We start from the raw sequence: 22,037 nt of genomic DNA, 5'->3' as shown, positions 1-22,037 counted from the left end.
CATTATGCAGGTTAACGTAATTTTGAATAAAGTAAACTTACTCTACAGACTCTGACTATGACTGTGGTAGATGTTGCTTTGTGTTCCAGTGTAGAAGAGGAGTATGCATTAGCAACCAATCTCCATGCTTGCAATTTGGAAACTTACATAGTTCTTAGGATTTGCATTCCTATCCCTGCTCATCTTTTTTTTTTTTAATTCTTTATTTATGAACAAAAAGGGTGGGGTACATAGAAAAGGAGGACAAGCGGAGGCCACAAGGTCTCACACAATATCGAATCATAGACAATGAAGAACATATTTAAAACATGTTAACAAAGCTGTAAGATCAGGTCAAGTAACCGTACATGTCCCCGCCCTTAAGGCATTTTATGGAGAAAATAGATGACAAATAAACACACTTAAACAAAAACAGGGACAGGAAGGGAACATAGCGTCGAGGCGAGCGGCCGGGTACAGCCCCAATATGTGGAGGGCTAGCCCGTGCCAGTTCCTCCTCAAACAGCACATACACGACAGACAAGACATTTACATACAAGGACTCACAAAGAGAAAGCGGAAGGAAACGCACAAAGATTGGGAAAGAAAGCGTGGACGGATGTCTCACCCCCCGGTGGTCCCAAGCCGCCCCCTCCCCCGCACCCACACACAGTGGGAAAGTGTAAATGGGTAGTGCCTCAGTCTCCGGCTTCTTCCTGGCACACTGTAGAGAAATCCCTGCTCATCTTAACATAGTGGGTTAGACCTATTCATGTAAATGGATCTTAGTATATGTAATGCGTCTGCGAACCTTATGTTTCCTTATTGTCCACTATTCTTTTCTATTTTACACTTGCGGTTTTAAAACACTAGTAATGTTCATGGGTCATTGGAGCTATGTTACCTGTATTTGTAGACCTCTGGATGAATCACATTATTTGTATTTTTATGACTTACAGAATTATATCCTAAGATAAGCTGCTTGATTTTGGAGGACTGAAAGATTATTAAAAGTTATACTCTGAAATCCCGCAGGCCTACCTGTGACGACCTTCAAGCACACAATGACAGTCCGCTGCCCTTTACAACAATAAATTCTAAATATCAGCTACCTGAAGGAATAACATAAAATCCAGTGATACTCCTTGCACAAATGTGTCATGAACCAGGCCACCAGGACCTGCACTCCAAACATATAACTCAGCAAACAAAGGCAGGTTGAATTAAATCTATGAAGATAGTTTATTTTCAGAGGGTAGGTCTTTAAAATAAATACTAATAAATGTATATTTTATCAAGGATTAAAGTAACACAGCATATTGTTTCATGAAATGTTTTCCGGTGTTTACAAATAACATACAAGAATGCGGAAAGAAAGTTCTGATGGAGTCACTTGGTGATGCCCTGTAGCTAAATTCTGCAATAAGTTTAATTTTAATACCATTTGCTAACAGTATTTTATGTAATTGACATTAGGGAATAAAGTGTTTGGATCGAACTGGATTGACTCCAACTGCTAAGACTGTTGTTATGCCCCCTGCCTTTATGACAGGCACAGTACATGTAAGACTAATTAATCAAAAGTGTATAATGTAAGCAATGATTAACTATTTTTTTCTCGACAGGCTCTGCATTGTTCTTAACCCTATGTTTCTATGTGATGGTAAACTGTTTATTAAGTTATGAAACATCTTTTTGTAAAATTACTGAGAAGTAAAAAAAAAAAAAAAAAGCCCAGATTGATATTTTCAAACAGGCATGGTAAAGTAACTATAATTCATGTAATTATTCTATGGGTGGCGATCGCTCAACATCTCTGGAAACAGAGGTAGGAAAAAGTGGTGTGGTAATTTAAACATTAGTTACACCCTGTACTCATATTTCAGTATTGAATTCTAATGTGTTACAGCTCATACTGCCTGCTTATACTGTATTTGTCTGGGCCACGACTGGAGTTACCCAAAATCACTGTCTCAAACGGTTTTCTAGTTTGAACTTCAACCAATTCTCCATTACACCTAAAATCTGCATGTAGAAGTGAGTGGGAAGGATGTGACAAAGAAGTCACAGAGACAAATAAATATAGACCCCACTGGGTGTGTCAATTATCATTAAAAAGCTGTATGTGCTGCTGCAAAGTATAAATGCGTTACCTTGCAGCATGACGTCTCCTGCACATAATGCTAAGATTCCAGGCACTGAGGAGAGGGAGAAATGCAACTCGAGCAGTTTGAGCCCCTCCTCACTCTTGTCCATTCACACAATGTCTTGTGTTTTTTCAAAAAATGCAAGGCATTCTGTAACTGGAGGAGGTGGGCAGTAATGTGACATTAACTATACTCCTCCAATCACAGCATCTCTCCCTCTCCTCAGTGCCAGGAAGCTCAACATTATGTGCACGAGATGGGATGCTGCAAAGTAAGATTTATTTATACTTTGCAGCAACCCTCTGCACATTATTATTATTATACAGGATTTATATAGCACCAACAGTTTGTACAGCGCTTTACAATATAAGGAAGACATTACAATCACAATACAATTCAAGACAAGATGGAAAGGAGGGCCCTGCCCCTGAGGGCTTACAATCTAACATAACATAAAGCTTTTTAATGATAATGTATACTCCCAGTGTGGGGTGTACGTTATTGTTTTACCTGGAGTGTGGTTTTAAAGAACAATTTCACCCAACACGAATTCAACGGCAAGAGACTGGCGAGCAGATGCATCATTATAGGAATTACCTGAACATAAATCTGGGCTTCTGTGATTTCATAAGGTTATCTTGCCAACTAAGCTCTTTCTGACCATCTGGAGATACGGAGGATGGACCCTAAAAATGCAAGGAGTCCATTAAAACAAACTGATATTTGGCACTGAAGACAAATGAATAAACTATCTAGTACAGTTTTGTTTAACATGTTTTCCAGCATATGTAGGAGTAAAACATTTAAAAATACCACTTTAAAATTGAACACATATTAAATACCCTTGGAAGTCTTTTATAACAGATATTCACCGATCAACCATAACATGATGACCCCTGAGAGGTGAAGTGAATAACATTGAGCTTGTTACAATGGCACCTGGAAGTGGATAGAACATATTAGACAGCAAGTGAACATTTTGCCCATGACGATGTGTTGGAAGCAGAAAAATGGGCATGCATAAGGATTTGAGCAACTTTGACAACAGCCAAATTGTGACAGATAGACAAGGTCAGAACAACTCCAAAACTGTGGGATGTTCCTGGTCTGCAATGGCCAGTTGTTGACAAGGTCATAGGTGGCCAAGGCTTACCGATGCATGCACACACACATTATATATAGATATATATATATATCTATATATATATATATGCATGTAGAAGTGAGTGGGAAGGATGTGACAAAGAAGTCACAGAGACAAATAAATATAGACCCCACTGGGTGTGTCAATTATCATTAAAAAGCTGTATGTGCTGCTGCAAAGTATAAATGCGTTACCTTGCAGCATGACGTCTCCTGCACATAATGCTAAGATTCCAGGCACTGAGGAGAGGGAGAAATGCAACTCGAGCAGTTTGAGCCCCTCCTCACTCTTGTCCATTCACACAATGTCTTGTGTTTTTTCAAAAAATGCAAGGCATTCTGTAACTGGAGGAGGTGGGCAGTAATGTGACATTAACTATACTCCTCCAATCACAGCATCTCTCCCTCTCCTCAGTGCCAGGAAGCTCAACATTATGTGCACGAGATGGGATGCTGCAAAGTAAGATTTATTTATACTTTGCAGCAACCCTCTGCACATTATTATTATTATACAGGATTTATATAGCACCAACAGTTTGTACAGCGCTTTACAATATAAGGAAGACATTACAATCACAATACAATTCAAGACAAGATGGAAAGGAGGGCCCTGCCCCTGAGGGCTTACAATCTAACATAACATAAAGCTTTTTAATGATAATGTATACTCCCAGTGTGGGGTGTACGTTATTGTTTTACCTGGAGTGTGGTTTTAAAGAACAATTTCACCCAACACGAATTCAACGGCAAGAGACTGGCGAGCAGATGCATCATTATAGGAATTACCTGAACATAAATCTGGGCTTCTGTGATTTCATAAGGTTATCTTGCCAACTAAGCTCTTTCTGACCATCTGGAGATACGGAGGATGGACCCTAAAAATGCAAGGAGTCCATTAAAACAAACTGATATTTGGCACTGAAGACAAATGAATAAACTATCTAGTACAGTTTTGTTTAACATGTTTTCCAGCATATGTAGGAGTAAAACATTTAAAAATACCACTTTAAAATTGAACACATATTAAATACCCTTGGAAGTCTTTTATAACAGATATTCACCGATCAACCATAACATGATGACCCCTGAGAGGTGAAGTGAATAACATTGAGCTTGTTACAATGGCACCTGGAAGTGGATAGAACATATTAGACAGCAAGTGAACATTTTGCCCATGACGATGTGTTGGAAGCAGAAAAATGGGCATGCATAAGGATTTGAGCAACTTTGACAACAGCCAAATTGTGACAGATAGACAAGGTCAGAACAACTCCAAAACTGTGGGATGTTCCTGGTCTGCAATGGCCAGTTGTTGACAAGGTCATAGGTGGCCAAGGCTTACCGATGCATGCACACACACATTATATATAGATATATATATATATCTATATATATATATATAGATCATATATATATATATCTATATATCAAATGTAGTCCTGGCAATATCCTTCAATTTGCTCAGCAATGTTCTCAATAAACAGAATAAGCCTTCACAGTACTAATTTCATTCCAGTGGATTTTAAGAATCTATAAATATTGTCTATACATGTTTTACATAACCTATTTTGCATTTTAGGTTTATCTTTAAATCCAACAGTGTCTTTTTCACACTGTATTAACGTATACATGTAACCTATCTAGCAAAATACATAATTACATAAAACAATAATATACTAAGATTGGTACGTTTGTAATGGAACCTTGGCACATCTTTCTTGAATGAAATTTAGAAACAACCTATTTGCATACACTTTTAAGGGAATTAAAAACAAATCTAGTTGAAAATAATTCCACACCTGTAACCCCCCTATGGACCAGAGGATTTTTTAAAAATTTCTACTATGGGTCTACTGATTGGACAATAACTTGGCCTTACCTATGTTCCTAGGATGACAAAATAATACCTTTTTTTTGTTAGTTTAGATTTTTTTTACTGTAGATAACAAGTATAAACCTCATTCTATACTATTTCCAAATTAAATTAAAATTATGATTCTGGAATAATAAGTGCAGTTATTTACAACTGTAATACAAAAGTTTTTAATTCAATTTATTTAGCATTATTTTATGCAACACTAAAAATACTAATGGACAAAAATAATAATACAAAAAATATGAATGGTTTCACAGGGGGAAAAAAAAAAGCAAGAACTAATAGTTAAGGGGAGAAAGAAATGTGTCTGGTTGCTTTATGTGGCATAATATGTAAATTGAAGAGCTCATTCCTGAATGAAAAATTAAACAACAAAAGTAACTATGTCACTTTGTATTTCTCCATCTAACATTTGAGCAGTGTTTATAAACACTGAATAAGATGGTCAGGTTTTTTTGAGAGCAGCAGCTTCTGTAACTTCTGTTTTTAAACTTCAACTGCCAGCTATCATTTTAATAGTCAAGTATTGACAGCAATTGTGATAGGGGAGCAGCAGCCTGACAGAATGACAGGGCATACTGTAACCTGAATTACTATTTAAAGTTATGATGTGCTATATAAGCATTCACACCTACAGGTATGAGATTATAAGGATTCAGTCCTGAGATTTTCAAGCTCTATATACATATTACCTATACTTTGTGACATAAACTCTGTATGGTAACAATACTAAACATGATTACTTTTTTGGGGGGGTATTTATTATTCACACTTTTGTTTTCTTTTTTTACTTCCACCGCTCCAAGCTTGCTCCTGTGATGGACTACACTCAATACAAACTAGTAGTCCATCACTGGAGCCATTTTTTAGAATGTATTTTATGTTTTATCCGATTAACCGATTAATCGAACTTAATAATCGGCTAACTAATCGATTTTGAAAATAATCGTTAGCTGCAGCTCTAGACCAGTGTCCTCAAATAATTAAAAGAGTAACTATGGCAATTACAAAATTGACAGACTGCAAGCATTGTGGTAATGTGAACTTTAAACAACAACAACAACAACAATAAATCCACCCGGTTTAATGTTTTAGTCCCCAATAAACACTTAATGGCAACACTTTACAAAAAAAACATTAACAAAAAAGATTAATAATGCCATTTAATACTTTTCTTTCCTCCTGTCAATGAAATGTCTTTTTTGTATCAAAAAGACCTTTGCAAGCAATAAACTAAAAGGAATATTCATGAGAATGGCAGTATCTGCCAATAATCAACACATTATCTGTTTTTATCCATTTTGGCTTATTGGGATGGCTTGTCCCAAACACTGAAGACTACTGACAGCAGGCGATGCATTAGCTTTAATGTACTTTACTCAGGCCTCATTGGCACTAATGTAAACACTACCAAATCCATAAAAGACATTGTGCCTGAAGAGGTCACTTCTGAGATGTCTGTAACAGGAAAACTTAAATCTCTAAATGGCACAGTGACAAATATATTGATACATAGTGCTTTGTTCTGAATATTTTCCTACAATGTAAATAAATGTAAGCATATACAAGCTGTTTACTGGGATACTGCAATGAGCACCATTAGACTTGTGCCACTGTTTACAAGCTGATTAATGATGGTGCTATTCACTTCCCAGAATGTCTTTCTCAGATGATCAACAATTATGTGACAATGAAAGGTGAAATAAACAGGCCCTGAAACTTTGCATTATTTTGCATATGATAATAAAACCCTAAAGCCACGGCTGCACATCAACCATGAGCAGATTCCATGTTTCAGAGATAAATTGTACAGATCACAAAGAATTATGGTAATTATTCTCCTGGAACAGGGTAAATAGCCATGTTTGCTGGACATAGAAAATGGGATATGTCTATGCAATGTAAAATTAAGAAAGTGTTCACTCCACATCATACATCAGTCATGCTACATTTGGGGTCTTGAGAACAGATCTTTCAAACATGGTGTCCCATCTTTTGCACTGTCAATCCATGTTTTTGATATTTATACAATATCAAGAATACCAGCATGTGGCCAAAAATTCAACAAGCAAAAATGTAATTGAAGTGCCACACATGTTGTTTCACACAGCAACTTCCCCCTCTCTAAAAGCACATTTTAGTTTGTACTATGCAATAGTATAGCATGGTGGAGGTTCAATGTAGGATTAAGGCTGCATTTCTGCACATGGAGTTGGGGATTTGGTGAGAATTTATGATCTTTTTAATGCTGAAAAGTACAGACATATACTTGTTTATAAGAGGTGCACCGAAATGAACATTTCAAAACCGAAACTGCAATGAAAAAAAATGTCAAGCTGAAACTGAAAATGTTTTTTTTAATTTTAACATTTTCAATTTTTTTAATATTTTATTTTTATAAACTTTTTATTTTTGTATATTTTATTTTTATATTTTTATAAAATATGTTTATTTTTTACTATATTTTTAGGGGCTTCAGGGAAATATTGGGGGTCTAAACAGACCCCTGATATTTCCTTTTTAAAATAGAAAAAAAGATTGAGGACACAGAGTCATCAATCTTTTTCTGCAGCCCCAGTTATAAATGAACAGGGATCCTCTATATTCCTGTTAATTTATAAAATGAGGACAGAATGTTTACTATAACCACAATCATGAATGAACAGGAGGTGATGTAGATCACTCCCCATTCATTCATAATTGAGGATACAGTAAACATACTATGTCCTCAATTATTTACAAACACTCAGTAATCGCTGTGTTTGTACCTCACTCTCCTTCGTGTGTCAGTGAACGAGCGGAGCGCAGCCTGCTGTGACAGCGCTGGAAGTCTCCGCCCACACACCGTTCTGCCGATCTGTCACAGGAGGCTGAGCGGTGTGGGAGGAGAGACACTGGCCGCTCACAGCGCTCTCCCCCCGCAGCGCATGGCCGCCTGTGATAGTTTCTCTCCTCCCCGCTGGGACACAGAGCAGCGGCCAGCAGGGAGGAGAGAATAGGATGCACCACTATATCGGCAAGAAATGGCACTTTTGTGTGCCATTTTCGACCTATATGTTTCGGTGGCAGATATATTGGTGCATCCCTATTGTTTATCATAGCATACCATGAGGGAGGCATCCGTGCAGTTTCAAATTCAGTCTGCCACAGTACAATGACCGCATTTATATAGCCAAAATCATAATTAAATATCTTCAGTCCTGGAAGAGACAGTGTGACCCCCAAAGTGCACTGATTTCAATGTCACTAAGTCTGAGATTACATGAAGAGACAGATTCAAATAGACTAAATTCACAGAAGAACTATGATTGGCTCTCCTAGATGTTTGAAACCACGTTTCTGCAAAGTTCTTTCAAAAAAACTGTGTGCAAGTATACCTATGAGAACCAATGCTGTTTTAAAGGCAAAGAAAAGACATACCAAATATTCAGGGCTCGAAAAATCCACTCGTCCACTCTGTGACGAGCAGACAGTGGAGCCCGACGAGCAGCTTCCCTGTGACAGGAGATCAAAGGGAGTTCAGTATACGAACTCCCTTTGATCTCAGTTTCACACTAGAATGCACCGCACTATACATTTCCAGGCAAAGACATAATAGGGTCTCTTGATGTTAATGGTTCACTATTGATCATAGGTTTAATCACCTGAAGTAGTTTTATGCTACTCATTGCTGTGCTGAAGAGCTGTTTTTTTTTATAACTGTACATCTGAGAGGACTGTTAAACTGAGCTCACACATTGTCCTCTCAATGATTTCAGTAAGATATTGACACAGAATAATGCAAAAGCACTACAGCTGTTATCTACCAAATAATGACTATAACTCGCTAAATTGAATGGCTAAGAGAAAAGTCATGGAAATGCATCTGTGGTCTTCAAAAAAACAAGGCATTTTTACCATCTGCCCATTTAAGTAATTTTCAGAAAAACATGCTGTAAAATATTTTTTATGGTGATCTAGAGTAAAATAAGGTAGCTGGAAAACAGCTTAATAGATCCAACATATAACACGCACTCTATGTCTTGAAATTCATGCCTGGGCATCTTTTTTATTAATTTAGTTTGATGTATTATATTATTTCTGTATTACTAGATAATTTGAACATGGAGGAAAAAATATGTAATTAGTCTCTTTTGCGGGTAATAGGTAACAGGGGTTACTTCTTTCCACAGAGCTTTTTTTTAGTAAAGTTCTTACTTAAGACTGCAGTGATCAAACCATCACATGTTCAAGGTTCTTTGTGTTCAACAATAACAGCTATTTCTCTAGGAGACAAGCTGTTCGACCTAGCAGAGGGCAAGAAGCTTTAAAAGCAGATCTCTTGTCTGGTAAAGCTAGGCGAATATAAAATAAGAAACTAATAATGTTCTGACAAGACCATTACAAGAGTCCTAAAATACTTAACTGGTACCTGAAATCACATTTATAGTGAATATAATATAGTTTTTACTGATCTTTCAAAATAATAATAATTAAAAAAAAAAAACATTTAAATCTTGTGACCATTTTACAGAACAGTATATGTATTGCTCCCACACAAAACCTTCAGCATATGCTCTTAATTTATCTTTTCTTGTCCCCCACCTGCAGAATTTCTCAAGCTTTACCCTTTATTCTTAATGCCGTAATGCAATCATCAAAAACCTTTACTGAAATCCCCAAAGTCATGTTTTTTTTAGAGGAGAATACATTTAAACCTGTAGATTGTTCTCCTCAAGCATATGATGAATATTGTTTTTTTCATTAAAAGTGGGTATATGTTTATAAAGACAAATTAAAGAGCAAAGAAAGACTGCAGTCCATTGCAGCCACTCACATTTAATTGGTCAAACTAATGAGAAATCTAGTTCTAATGGGCAAGTTCGTTACTGCAGTTTTTTTTATTCACTTCCCTCTGTGTTGAACTGAACTCAACTACCTGAATTCACTGGCTGTCTGACTGTGCATAGCATTATACAATTCATATTCAACTATAAGGAACTGGGGATCCCTTTGGTTGTGGCGGCTCTCTTATTTTATGAAGTTAGAAGTGTAAATTTTAAATTAACCTAACACTGCAGTCAAAAGTAAAAATGAAACCTTGAGATACATACAGGAAAATTAGGCTACATCATGAATAACTCCCAGACAATGAAAAAATACTGTCAAAAATTTGCCCGGCACGTCCACTCATTCCCGCGGTGCGCCGTCTCAGTGGTGACGTCACGCCGAGCTCCCCCCACGCTCGTAAAAGCGCAGCTGTTTTGTTCACTCTGTGTTCTCTTGTTGTAGAGCGTCGAGTAACGAACAGTGAACCCGCCAGCTCTGCCCTGAACCTACGCTCTCTGATACCCTGCTGCCTGGAGAGTGCTACGCCGCTGACACAGCCATTGACCCAGATCTGAGGTCCTGCATATCACTGCCAACCAGGAAGCCTTACAAATCCCCTGCAGTGTGAACCACATCTAAGCGCAAGTACCTGGGGTCTGATAAGACAGACATACCTTTGCTTCAGCTGCTTGGCATATCTGCACACCTGTGATCTCTGCTTGTTGTGTCTGTCTGGCATTATACCCTAACTGTATGGAACCTATATGAACTCAATATAAAGCTCTCCATAGTGAATAACTTATGGCAATAGAGATCCGTTAGAGCACATGTGATATCAACTCAGTGTGCATACTTACTACTGTTGAGTCTATCAAACCACCATCTGTTATAAAAGTAGCAACTGCTCTTTCATACCTTGATATTGGTGTACATATGTATTAATGGGAACTCTACCAGGAGCTGATGCTCAAGAATAATCATATTGATAATTGTGATATATTTCAGTACTTGCTTAATAGGCACCACTCAGAATTTAGTCAAACTCCCCCCTCATCCTAAATAATAGACACCTTGTACAGGACCCTTCAACCCTACAGAGGTGTGTTACTAGGACAGGGTCAGGTGGCATATGATGCGTACGGTATCCCCGCCGCACTGAGTGTACCGGGGAACCGCCCAATGAACCACCTTTTCCTAAGCCAAACCATCTTACTTCCGCAGCTGAGATCCAGCATACCCGGCCGCCTTGACAAATACACCAGTTCACTGCAATCCCTTTTGCCTGCAATTGGATGAACCTGGATCCTAAATGCTGGGTGATTCAATTTTCATTTTGCCTTCCTAGGATACTAGAGAGGAAAAATTGAGGGATATGTGTTCCCTTCAATATATTTGTTTTTATTTTTTGCTATGATTTGAATTCCTTTTTTATGTTTTTAAAGTACAAATCAGTGCAGGAGAACACAATCCTCCTCAGTTACCCCTGGAAAATAGATAATTATTTAGGATAGTATAGCAAGTCTAGAGTAGGATTTTTCTTCTATCCTCTCAGAGGTTCTTGTCATCTCAGAGGCAAAAAAAATATGGTGTTACAAAGACAGCACTGTGTGTTAGTGACATCTCGGTGCACTTTTGCATTGTGTTTTTTTTGTTTTGTTTTGTTTTTATCTGCTCCCAGACTTCCCACTTCTTCGTCAGAGCTAAATGAAGTATGAGTTAGTGGTCAAAAATGTAATAGCTGGACAGACTAACAAAACCAAGAGTAAACGTAATCGATATTTAGTCACCCTTTTAAAGTATATCCTTGATCATTAATGCAACATTTACATAATGCTTCCCAAATTATATAACTCTGCAAAACTTCCCAGAAGTAAATGCAATGTAAACATGTTTCTAAATCTAATGAAACCTGGGGACAGAAAATACCCTTACCAGAAACATCCTCATACAACATATGGGTGACATATTCTACTACATAACTACTTTTTAAATTGATTTACTGTAATTCCCCCCTATATTGAATATTAACCATTAGCAGACTAATTGACATGGAAAATCCCAAATGTATGCCTTTTAACCATTTATTGCACTACAGGGAATTAAAGCACTCCACGCAATTGGACTCTCCAAGATTTTTCCTGCTCGGTTCCCTCTGGCCTCATCTGCAATAGATTTAACTTCTCACAGCCATGTCTAAATCTGACAGATGTAGATTCAGGTGTGTGTCAACTGCCTACAGATCATGAGAACAATTGTATAAGAACTGAATACATGTACATGCTTTCAATATTTAGATTACCCAGCAAACTGGCAGGAAACTCAGAGAGAATCAGTGCATGCAGCAGTTGCAAGCAAGGAGTATGCTGCTCTTTGCAAATAATTTGTGCATGGACCCTTTAAAAGTGGCCCATTAAACAATGCAATACTAATCAAGGATGACCACTAGTTCTATCATAGATGTTTGAAGAATGTACGAATATCATGTTTGTCTCAACAAACTTAGTGTATGCACGTTTGAATTTCTAAGCTTCAACGTGGCACTACACCTACACATTAAACTATAAAATACAAAACTAACATAATTGGAACAACAGGACAGTGTTACTGTTATATAACAATGAAACACCAAATGTATACTAGTGAGCCAATTGGAGAATAAATTTGATCAGACAATTGTATCTGTGCACTTAATATGTAGATACAAAATATTATAATATGGCATCATGTTAAAATCTAATGTATACTTCCATTTACCTGCAAACTCTCCAAAACTGACAGAAAATGTTTATACTATAACAATACCACCTAATTTGGGATTGCAACGCTTAACATAAAATTACATTGCCAAACAAATGCGACAAATGTATTTTTATATACAGAACTAGAATTAAATATTGTTAATAAAAAGAAGAAAGGAAAAAATATATAATCCACCCCCCAAAGAACAACATCAATTACATTTAGAAACTCAGCACCCTGCATGCCCTTTAACATTGCACAAAAATACCAGCAAATTAGTGCTGCATATATGCAGTTCAAATTACTTTGCTATTTAACACTTTTTGACATGCTGGCTTTTCTTTGTTTTTGTAGATTAAAAGATACAGAGAACAAGCAAACTACTTAGTTGTCTAAATTTTTCAGGTTCATTTTGACTAATCCCCAAGTTGCAATAAGGAAGGTTTAAAAGATAACTACAACAATAGTAAATGTCATCATGAAGTATTATATTTACAACAGGTCCTTTTGTGTTATGGTAATACATGTAAAAAAAAATATGCAAACGTTCAGATGTTCCCACTTCACAGGACAAGAACATATATTATGCAGCTCATTTTGTACAAGCATTAAGATGTGAAACACAGAACCATGCTATATCTGTATTATCAAAGACAAACTGAAACATATATACAAATTATACCCACTCCATCAACTACTGTAGATTTGACAAAAATGGCAATTGTGTCTAAGTAGTTCCCCTAAAAATGACCTTTTGTTAAATAGTAGTGCAGTTCCTGGTATTTGAGTGTGCTTAGGCACTCCTGTGCCAAAACCCTAATAGCTGTATATCTGCAGTGTAAGATCTAAGGCACTGCTGTATATGATTGCTACTCTAAGGAGGTTTGGGGTACGATTTGATGATGCCACTATTGTGCTGCTCACCATTTACCTTGCTAGAGGCTATGCCATGAAGAAGTAAAACCCTAACTCTACCAAGATGGCTTCCCCCACATGGAAATACAAGACATGCTAAGTAAACTAATGGGTGTGAGATCTGCTGCAGGGAGACAACAAGTGGTACCCATGACTAGTACTCTGCTCTTTGCCCTGCCCTTCCTTTCTTCTGGCACATTGTCCAGACTTCAGTTCCTCTCTAAGCAGTGCTGGTGTCCTCTGCTCTGCTGTGACGTATGCCACTTACATTTTCCATTTGTTGTATAAAGCTATTTTATACATTATAAATATGCCTCTTTGCACACAGGTAACTTACCTATATCTTATTCAAAGGAATAAGACATAATGGGACCATACAAAGAGATACAACATTGTGTAATAGTGCTAATGTAATTTAGGCATTTATGTACACATGAATGTGTATTGTACATCTAACAATAAGAGATGATTGTAAGCCATTCCATATTTTCAACTGTATTTGAAAGTTGAGACTTGCAACTCCATAAACTGACAACCTACCCCATATTAACTGGAATGACAGTCTATATATTTATATACTTTAATAAATATATTTCAAACAACTTGCTCAACATAGACATTTCTATTCAAGAAGTATAATCACTGCATATATGAAGGACAGGAAACTAAGATCATAATATTTATTTGTGTGTGCTTACAACTTATATATATATATAAAAAACATGACATTCACTCTTATCCCCAAAGGGTTAAATAGTAAAAACATAAGACATGTATGCACAATGCACTCAGGTAGTGGTTTTAAAGATATGAATCAGCTCTCTCAGTGGGGTTCAGCTTCCTGAAACTTTAGAAAATCAAACGTTCTACGTAGGGCAAGTACTATTAATCAACGTGCCTAATGAAGCAAGTTATTTTGAATAATTCAAAAAGACCAGAAGTGTTAACATTTATTTAATTTTAGCCATATTGTTGGAACAATCATTGTGTAAGGTTAGTCAGAAACTAATGTCTTGATTTGCTTTGCCACAGTGCAAAATGGGTCAGTGGGTTGGGAATATCAAATACCAATATTCATTATTCCAACATTCCATACATTAAAACAGGCCTCATAGAAGGAATAGGTATTTTATTCAGTGAAGTTTTAGAGATAGTGAATTGCATACACAATCATCATATTTAGAATGCACAAATGCTGAAAGACATGTTTCCAAGAAAACTCATTTTGGGAAAAAAATTTATCAGATACATATGGTTGTCATAAATGCTACTCTGTACCTTAATGTTATCCTGCCCAAAACCCAAGCAATTGAAAATAAAAATATGATGAGTAGAGGTTAGCTATATTAAAAAATGCATGCCAACTGCCCAAGGTTTTTCAACGTCCATTATCTACTAAAAATAAAAAATAAAATTCTGTCTGGACTTATCAATAGATAACTCAATTTTCAAAAAAGATTAATGGTTATTTTTCCAATTAAATATATGCACCCCAACCCCTGCAAGCCCGCACACACAATTTTGGGGTTTTTTTCCCCCCAAAAAATTATTTGATGACTTTCCATTTTGCTCCAAAGTTGCAGTTGTATGACTGTTTTAGCTTCCCTCTCCAGCTCACTCAATCAGGCTGGGGGGGTGGGGGAGAATAGGGACATCCAACAGTCTAATGTCACCAAGGTGCACAGGAGCTCAAGGACTACATACCCAATTGTATCTTGGCATGATTATGTCGCCCCTGTGGTAATGAAAACTACAAGCAGCATGTTTATGACTGGCGGCCTGGAACAGAGAATAGCAAGCTATAGTCTCAGCACAGGTTCTCTTTAAGGCCGTATACTCACTGATGCGCATATGTTTGAAGTATTATAAGTGTGATTTTACTTTCTGGGTAAGAAGAGAATATAATCTATTTTATTTTAATGAGAACCATTTGCACCAAACAAAGAAAAAAAATGTATTCTGGGGTTCTAACTTGCATGTTTAAAACTGAATTTAGACTTCCGATTCCGGCGCCCAATGAGTTAGACGTGTGCAGCACTGCTCCGTCCCGATATACTTTTGAATCCTTCGAACGCCTGTCTATCTCATCGCACATTGCCTACCTCACTAGACCCGGATCACCTGCTGATATGGACAAGTTTGTGTCTCGCCCGCAGCAGCCGCGACGAGCAATATTGCCGACATCGGGAGAAGAGCTGGACCCGTCCAAGATGGCGGACGGAGAGGACATGCTGGTCTCCTCTAACGATCCGAAGGAAGGTGAGCCTGCCTGCACCCACGCACTGAACACAGAGCATCAAAACATTGCCGTAGCGGTAGCGGCTTACCTTAAGGCTGACATGAAAGCGATCGTCATGGACGCGCTCCAACAGCAGCTGGGTCCGCTCAAAATCACGGTCGACTCTCATGCTCACCGTCCCAATGAGTTAGACGTGTGCAGCACTGCTCCGTCCCGATATACTTTCGAATCCTTCGAACGCCTGTCTATCTCATCGCACATTGCCTACCTCACTAGACCCGGATCACCTGCTGATATGGACAAGTTTGTGTCTCGCCCGCAGCAGCCGCGACGAGCCATATTGCCGACATCGGGAGAAGAGCTGGACCCGTCCAAGATGGCGGACGAAGAGGACATGCTGGTCTCCTCTAACGATCCGAAGGAAGGTGAGCCTGCCTGCACCCACGCACTGAACACAGAGCATCAAAACATTGCCGTAGCGGTAGCGGCTTACCTTAAGGCTGACATGAAAGCGATCGTCATGGACGCGCTCCAACAGCAGCTGGGTCCGCTCAAAATCACGGTCGACTCTCATGCTCACCGCATTCAAACTGCGGAGCACAGAGTGAGCGACCTAGAAGACCAACTGCGCACCACCCATCAGTCAGTCGAGCGAGCTAACTCGTCTATAACCCAATTAATTGATAAGGTCGATGACCTTGAGAATAGGTCAAGGAGAAATAACCTGAGGGTCATTGGCCTTCCAGAAAGGACCCCCCACACAGACCTCATCCATCTATGTGAAACGCTCATACCACAGGTGCTGGGCCTCTCGACCCCCTGCAAAGTCGAACGTGCACACAGAGTGGGCGCGCAGAGAGACACGCACAAATCCCGGCCGGTAATTGTTCGCTATCTCGATTTTAATGACCGGAGAAAGATACTGCAGGCCTACAGGGCACAACGCACGCTGGAGGTGGATGGCCATAAGTTATTGTTATTCGCAGATTATTCGGTGGCTCTCACTAAACAACGTAAATCGTTCTCTGAAGTCTGCCGCCTGTTGGTGGATCGCGGCATCAAGTTCACACTGGCTTACCCTGCCGTACTCCGTATCTCCACCGCAAACGGCTCCACTGAATCATTTCTGTCCGCTTCTCAAGCCAGAGATTTCCTACATGCTCCCAGTGTACCGGCTCTCGCATCCCCATTCAAGAGCCCTCCAAGAAAGAAAAAGGCTTGAAGCCAGTGGCACACTCGAGGCACGTAGCCTGCGACTTCTTTGACGGCTTTACACAAAACAACCATGTTATGTGCGGTATAGCCCGACGACCTCAATGGCGGTCGAAATGTTTCATGTTATGACGACGTTTATTACAGTTACTTGCTCTAAGGGACGGAGCAGGATCCTGAAACTTTTCCTTAGCGTGCCTTCACGCTACTACCGGATCCATGTGCAGACACCTGATGCCATCTGTCTTACATGGACCTTCCCAGCTGCACCCCTTATTGGGAAAAAAGGGGGTCATTCACATGGACTTTATTGGACGGCTTTCGCCAGTCGGAGGCCTTCTCGCGTCCAATGGCCTTGTTAGCCCTGGACGCCGAGAAGGCCTTCGATAGCGTTAGTTGGGATTGGTTGCGAAAAGTATTGATCAAAATGGGTTTCACTGATGTTTTTCTCCATTATGTCTCCACCTTATACTCCTCTCCTGAAGCTAGGATCTTTACCTCCACGTCTCTCTCGCCCCCGTTTAGACTACACAGAGGTACCAGACAGGGATGCCCCCTGTCCCCGCTACTCTTCAACATTGCCATAGAACCCTTGTCCATTTCATTAGAGTCCTCCCCCCTGTTTTCTGGATATCGGAAAGGATTGCATGAAATTAAATCCATGCTCTTCGCCGATGATATCCTGCTAATCCTCTCTGACCCGGAGACTCAACTCCCCGCTGTACTAAATCACATAGCCTTGTTTGGCACGTTCTCAGGTCTGAAGATTAATCTAGACAAGAGTGAGGTGATGCCCTTAACCAGAGCCTGTCCCCCTTCCCTATTGAATGTCATCACGGCCCACAAATTGCAGCTTAAACACCGTGCCATAACCTATCTGGGTATCCAAATCCCACGCACGCAATCCGATCTCTATGCTCTAAATTATACCCCCGTTATTAACAAGGTAGTGCGGGAACTTAACTCTTGGCAACAGTTACCATTGTCCATGACGGGAAGATGCCAGCTGATACGTATGGTCAGCTTCGCTCGCCTTCTCTATCCCATCCAAACCCTACCCTTATTACTGACACACACGGACATTAAACTTATTAATGCAGCCTTCTCCAACTTTATATGGAAAGGCAAGAAATCTCGAATTGCCCTCTCCAAAATGCAACGCCCGAAATCTCATCTAGGTATGAATGTACCAAATGTCAGACTCTATAATTTGGCCGCCATCTTTAGACACATCAGAGATTGGTTACTAGACACATCCTTTTACTCTAATACTCACCTTGAGCAGCAATTGACCCACCTGTGGTCTCTCGCGGGTGTACTACATTCTCCCCTATTCTCTTTACCCGCCCATCTTAGAACCCTTACCCTCATTAAGGACACTGTTGTCACCTGGAGAGAGGTCAGGAAAATTGCTAAATTGCCCGGCACCTTCTCCCCTTGGATGCCTATAACCACCTCACCGGCTTTCCTCGCTGGGGCCGAATCCCGCAACTTCATGATATGGGAGTCTCTAGGCATTCATTCGTTACAGGATGTGCTTTCACCACAAGGTTCCTGTATGGCGTTCGGGGATATTATCTCCAAATTCCGTGTCCCCCCCTCTCATTTCCTTCAGTACGCACAAATCTCACACTTCATACACTCACATCGTATACACCAACAAAATGCATCTACCCAAACCTTCAGCAGACTTCTAGCACCCTCTCCACCCAAGCTCTCCCTATCCAACTTATATCTTTCGCTCCGCGACATCTACCAACAACCCGACCAATACACACCTTCATTTGTCCACCTGTGGGCACAATTGATAGGTTGCTCCCTAGACGACACCTTTGATAGTATCTTGCGTGGGTGGCACCAAGTCAAGAGAAATATCATCAGTGAAGCCTGGCGAGAGACACAATTTAAGTTACGCCATAGGGCCTATTACGCCTTTAATTTCACCCCTGTCTCCTCTACCACAGACTGGATCCAATACTGTCCTAAGTGTGACATCCACCACCCGGATTTCATCCATCTGATCTGGTCTTGTCCGAGGATATCTTCCCTATGGCAGGTGGCAATAAATTACATGAACTCCGTCTCAACTTTGAATAGGAACCCCCACCCTACACTGTGCCTCTTACATGATATACCTCATGAGATCGCTTCATCGGCCCCTTCCATTACACGCTGGGAACACCTATGCATGCTAGCCTCCAAAAAGGTAATCCTTAACAACTGGATAATGCCAAAGGTACCTACAATAGGGGACTTACAACCCACGTTACATAAGCTTATGCTTCTCGATAAGGCAGACACGCAACATGAGGAGAAGCGCATAGAACGTTTCTTTTCCACATGGTCCTCCTTCCTGATCAAGACCCTCCCTCCCTCCCAACTCCAAGATCTCATGCGGTGCTTCCAACATTCCAAATGGTACCTTACAGCCAAACTCTCAAATTCCTTAGGAGGATTAGACGTATTATAGACACACCTGGGAAATATTAGCTTAGGATTTAATATGGGGAGATTGGTCTGAGGACATTCCCTTCTTGTCATGCCCATTACTTACTCCCTTTACACTGACCCTTACAGTAGGCCCTTAGCCCCTTGATGAAAATCTTGTCCCACAGGACCCTGGTAGAATCCGAATAAAGCTTAGTTGATATGACACCTCGTACAGGTAATGACAATGTAGCCTATACATTGTCTGCTCTCATTCCGTGGCATGCCAAACGCAGTTTTTCTTTCTCTCTCTTTCCCTTTCTGTTAAGGATGTTCACTTTTGTTGACCATTAAGTGTTGTGGTTTGGATTATTTGATTGCACTATTACTGTTAATATAGATGTAAACTAAGGTTGGTGAGGTCTGCCGCATATCTGACCCCCTATCTACATGACCAGACTGTTATTGATCGGAAGAAACTTTGGGGCATGTAAAACCCTTACTGTTATGTCTTGGCACCTCCTACATTGTTTTATTCTTTCACATTGTGTATTGTATCCTTTGAAACTTCAATAAATACTACATGCTAAAAAAAAAACAACTGAATTTAGTGGTTACCACTAATCAGTCATACATTTAGTTACTATTAGAAAGTCTATGTACATGCATACCTCTGTATTGACTCTAACACTAACAGAAAAATAAATGGCCTCAGCTGTCTTTTGCCTTCTGCTCAAGTGGACATTGAAGTTGACAAATTAATATGGTTTGCCACACATTATATGAATTTGGTAACCTTAAGATATTACTTGTCCTCTATTTGTCAGAGCAGATATGATACTGTCAAGACGCAATTTTATATAATAGCTCTGAAACTGAACTAAGTGATGAGAAGCTGGGAAGCAAGCAACAAGAAAGTCCACTTGACCAGATAAGCCATGCTATTTATATAAGAACTAGCAAATAACCTTTCAGTGAGTCTGTGCTTAATCTGCATAACAGGGATCACCTGAGGACCAGGAGGGTTGTCAAAGCAAAACTGCAGACTCAAAATGATTTCGTAATTTTTTATTAGTTCATGTAAGTTAATTAATAGATGCATATTATGATCACTTAAGGTAGATTTCTGTACTCTAGGTGATGCAAAGGCAGCTAATTAATGTTGACATATTTAACCGTGTTTAATTTGTTGTTATAGGAAGACTTCAACTGTATGTTTTAAGATTCAGACACTGATTCCCATAGGTTTTTAATGGACAATCAGAATACCAGCCAGTACATGTTAATTTAATATCAGTGCACAGACTGTGATTATTTGTATATACAGATAAATGTAATGCTCTACATTAGAAATAAAGAAAAATATGTTTGTAAATTGTAGCCTTTCTCAACCTTTTTATGGCTAAGGAACTCTTGAAAAATTGTTCAGGTCTTGGAGAACCCCTGAAATATACCTCTGATCTACAGCTCATGGGATGTTCGCCTGATCAGTGAGTTGTAGATATATTAATAAATAAATTACTAAATAATACAATTTATGCCGACACAACCAATGCATTGGTGCTCAGTGAAAACATTAACAGTGTGCTGATACTCTGAGGAAAATGTATATATTTTAACAATAGTGTTGCTAAACCCAGTTGAGAAACCATGCTCTATAGGCTACGCAGCTTTAGTGTCCTCAATTCCTATTCCGATCTCTGTCAGATTTAACCTCCCAGTTTCACATACACACTTCTACCTCTACACCTCTACTGCCTTTTTCCTTGTTTATTATTATTATTATTATACAGGATTTATATAGTGCCAACAGTTTGTGCAGCACTTTACAATATAAGACATAACAATTACAATACAATTCAAGACAAGATGTTAAGGAGGGCCCTGCCCGTGATGGCTTACAATCTAGAAGGGAGGGACAAGAGGTACATGAGGAGGTAGCTGTGTGGGGATGGACTTTTTGAGAATGTGATGATTCAGTGGTTAGTTAAGAGGTGGGATATGCTTCCCTGAAGAGATGAGTCTTTAAGGATCGCCTGAAGGCAATCAGAGTGGGAGATAGGGTTTATTTGTTTTATCCTCCCAAATCCTCTATTCAACCTATTATTAAACGTACCTTACTATTATTATTATCTGGCTCCTTTTACCCTTATTTCCAGCCCTGCTGTGTTGACAGCTTGAGATTGACAGGTTAAGATTATTGCCAGAACTGGATTGAAAAAAAATCACATCCAGGGACATGAAGCAGATAGGCCTTCCATATCCCTAGGGTATTAGTTTTTTTTTCCTCCAAATGAGGCCACAAAACTCAATGTTATACTTTTTTTTTAAAAAACAAGACAAGAAATTTAAACCTCTGTATCCCGACCCCATGAGCTGTGGTGACTGTCTGATTGTGGCAGCTAGCAGTTCAACTGAGAGTGCAAAAATAGAGGGAGATAGAGGACATACATGCTGTGTACTCATTTGAAGGGAAACTGGGGAAGTGAATGTCATTGGCCCTCACATTTGCCCATGGGTTGGCATACAGCAGTCACATCCATAACTAACA

General features: G+C 39.3%; 1 protein-coding gene across 1 annotated transcript in view; it reads right to left on the bottom strand.

Annotated features, from left to right (window-relative positions):
- The window catches only part of LOC108794372 (partitioning defective 3 homolog B-like), a 313,176-nt gene that overhangs the window by 19,231 nt on the left and 271,908 nt on the right, over window positions 1–22,037 (bottom strand). The window contains exon 5 of the mRNA XM_018565402.1: window positions 4,056–4,144. Coding sequence (XP_018420904.1) covers window positions 4,056–4,144 — 89 coding nt within the window. The remainder of the gene's footprint in view (window positions 1–4,055; window positions 4,145–22,037) is intronic.

The sequence above is a fragment of the Nanorana parkeri genome, unplaced genomic scaffold, assembly GCF_000935625.1.
Source record: "Nanorana parkeri isolate BGI_ZX_2015 unplaced genomic scaffold, ASM93562v1 scaffold843, whole genome shotgun sequence".
Lineage (NCBI taxonomy): Eukaryota > Metazoa > Chordata > Amphibia > Anura > Dicroglossidae > Nanorana > Nanorana parkeri.
Note: the sequence above shows the minus strand (reverse complement) of the source record. Positions and strands in the feature narration are given on the sequence as shown.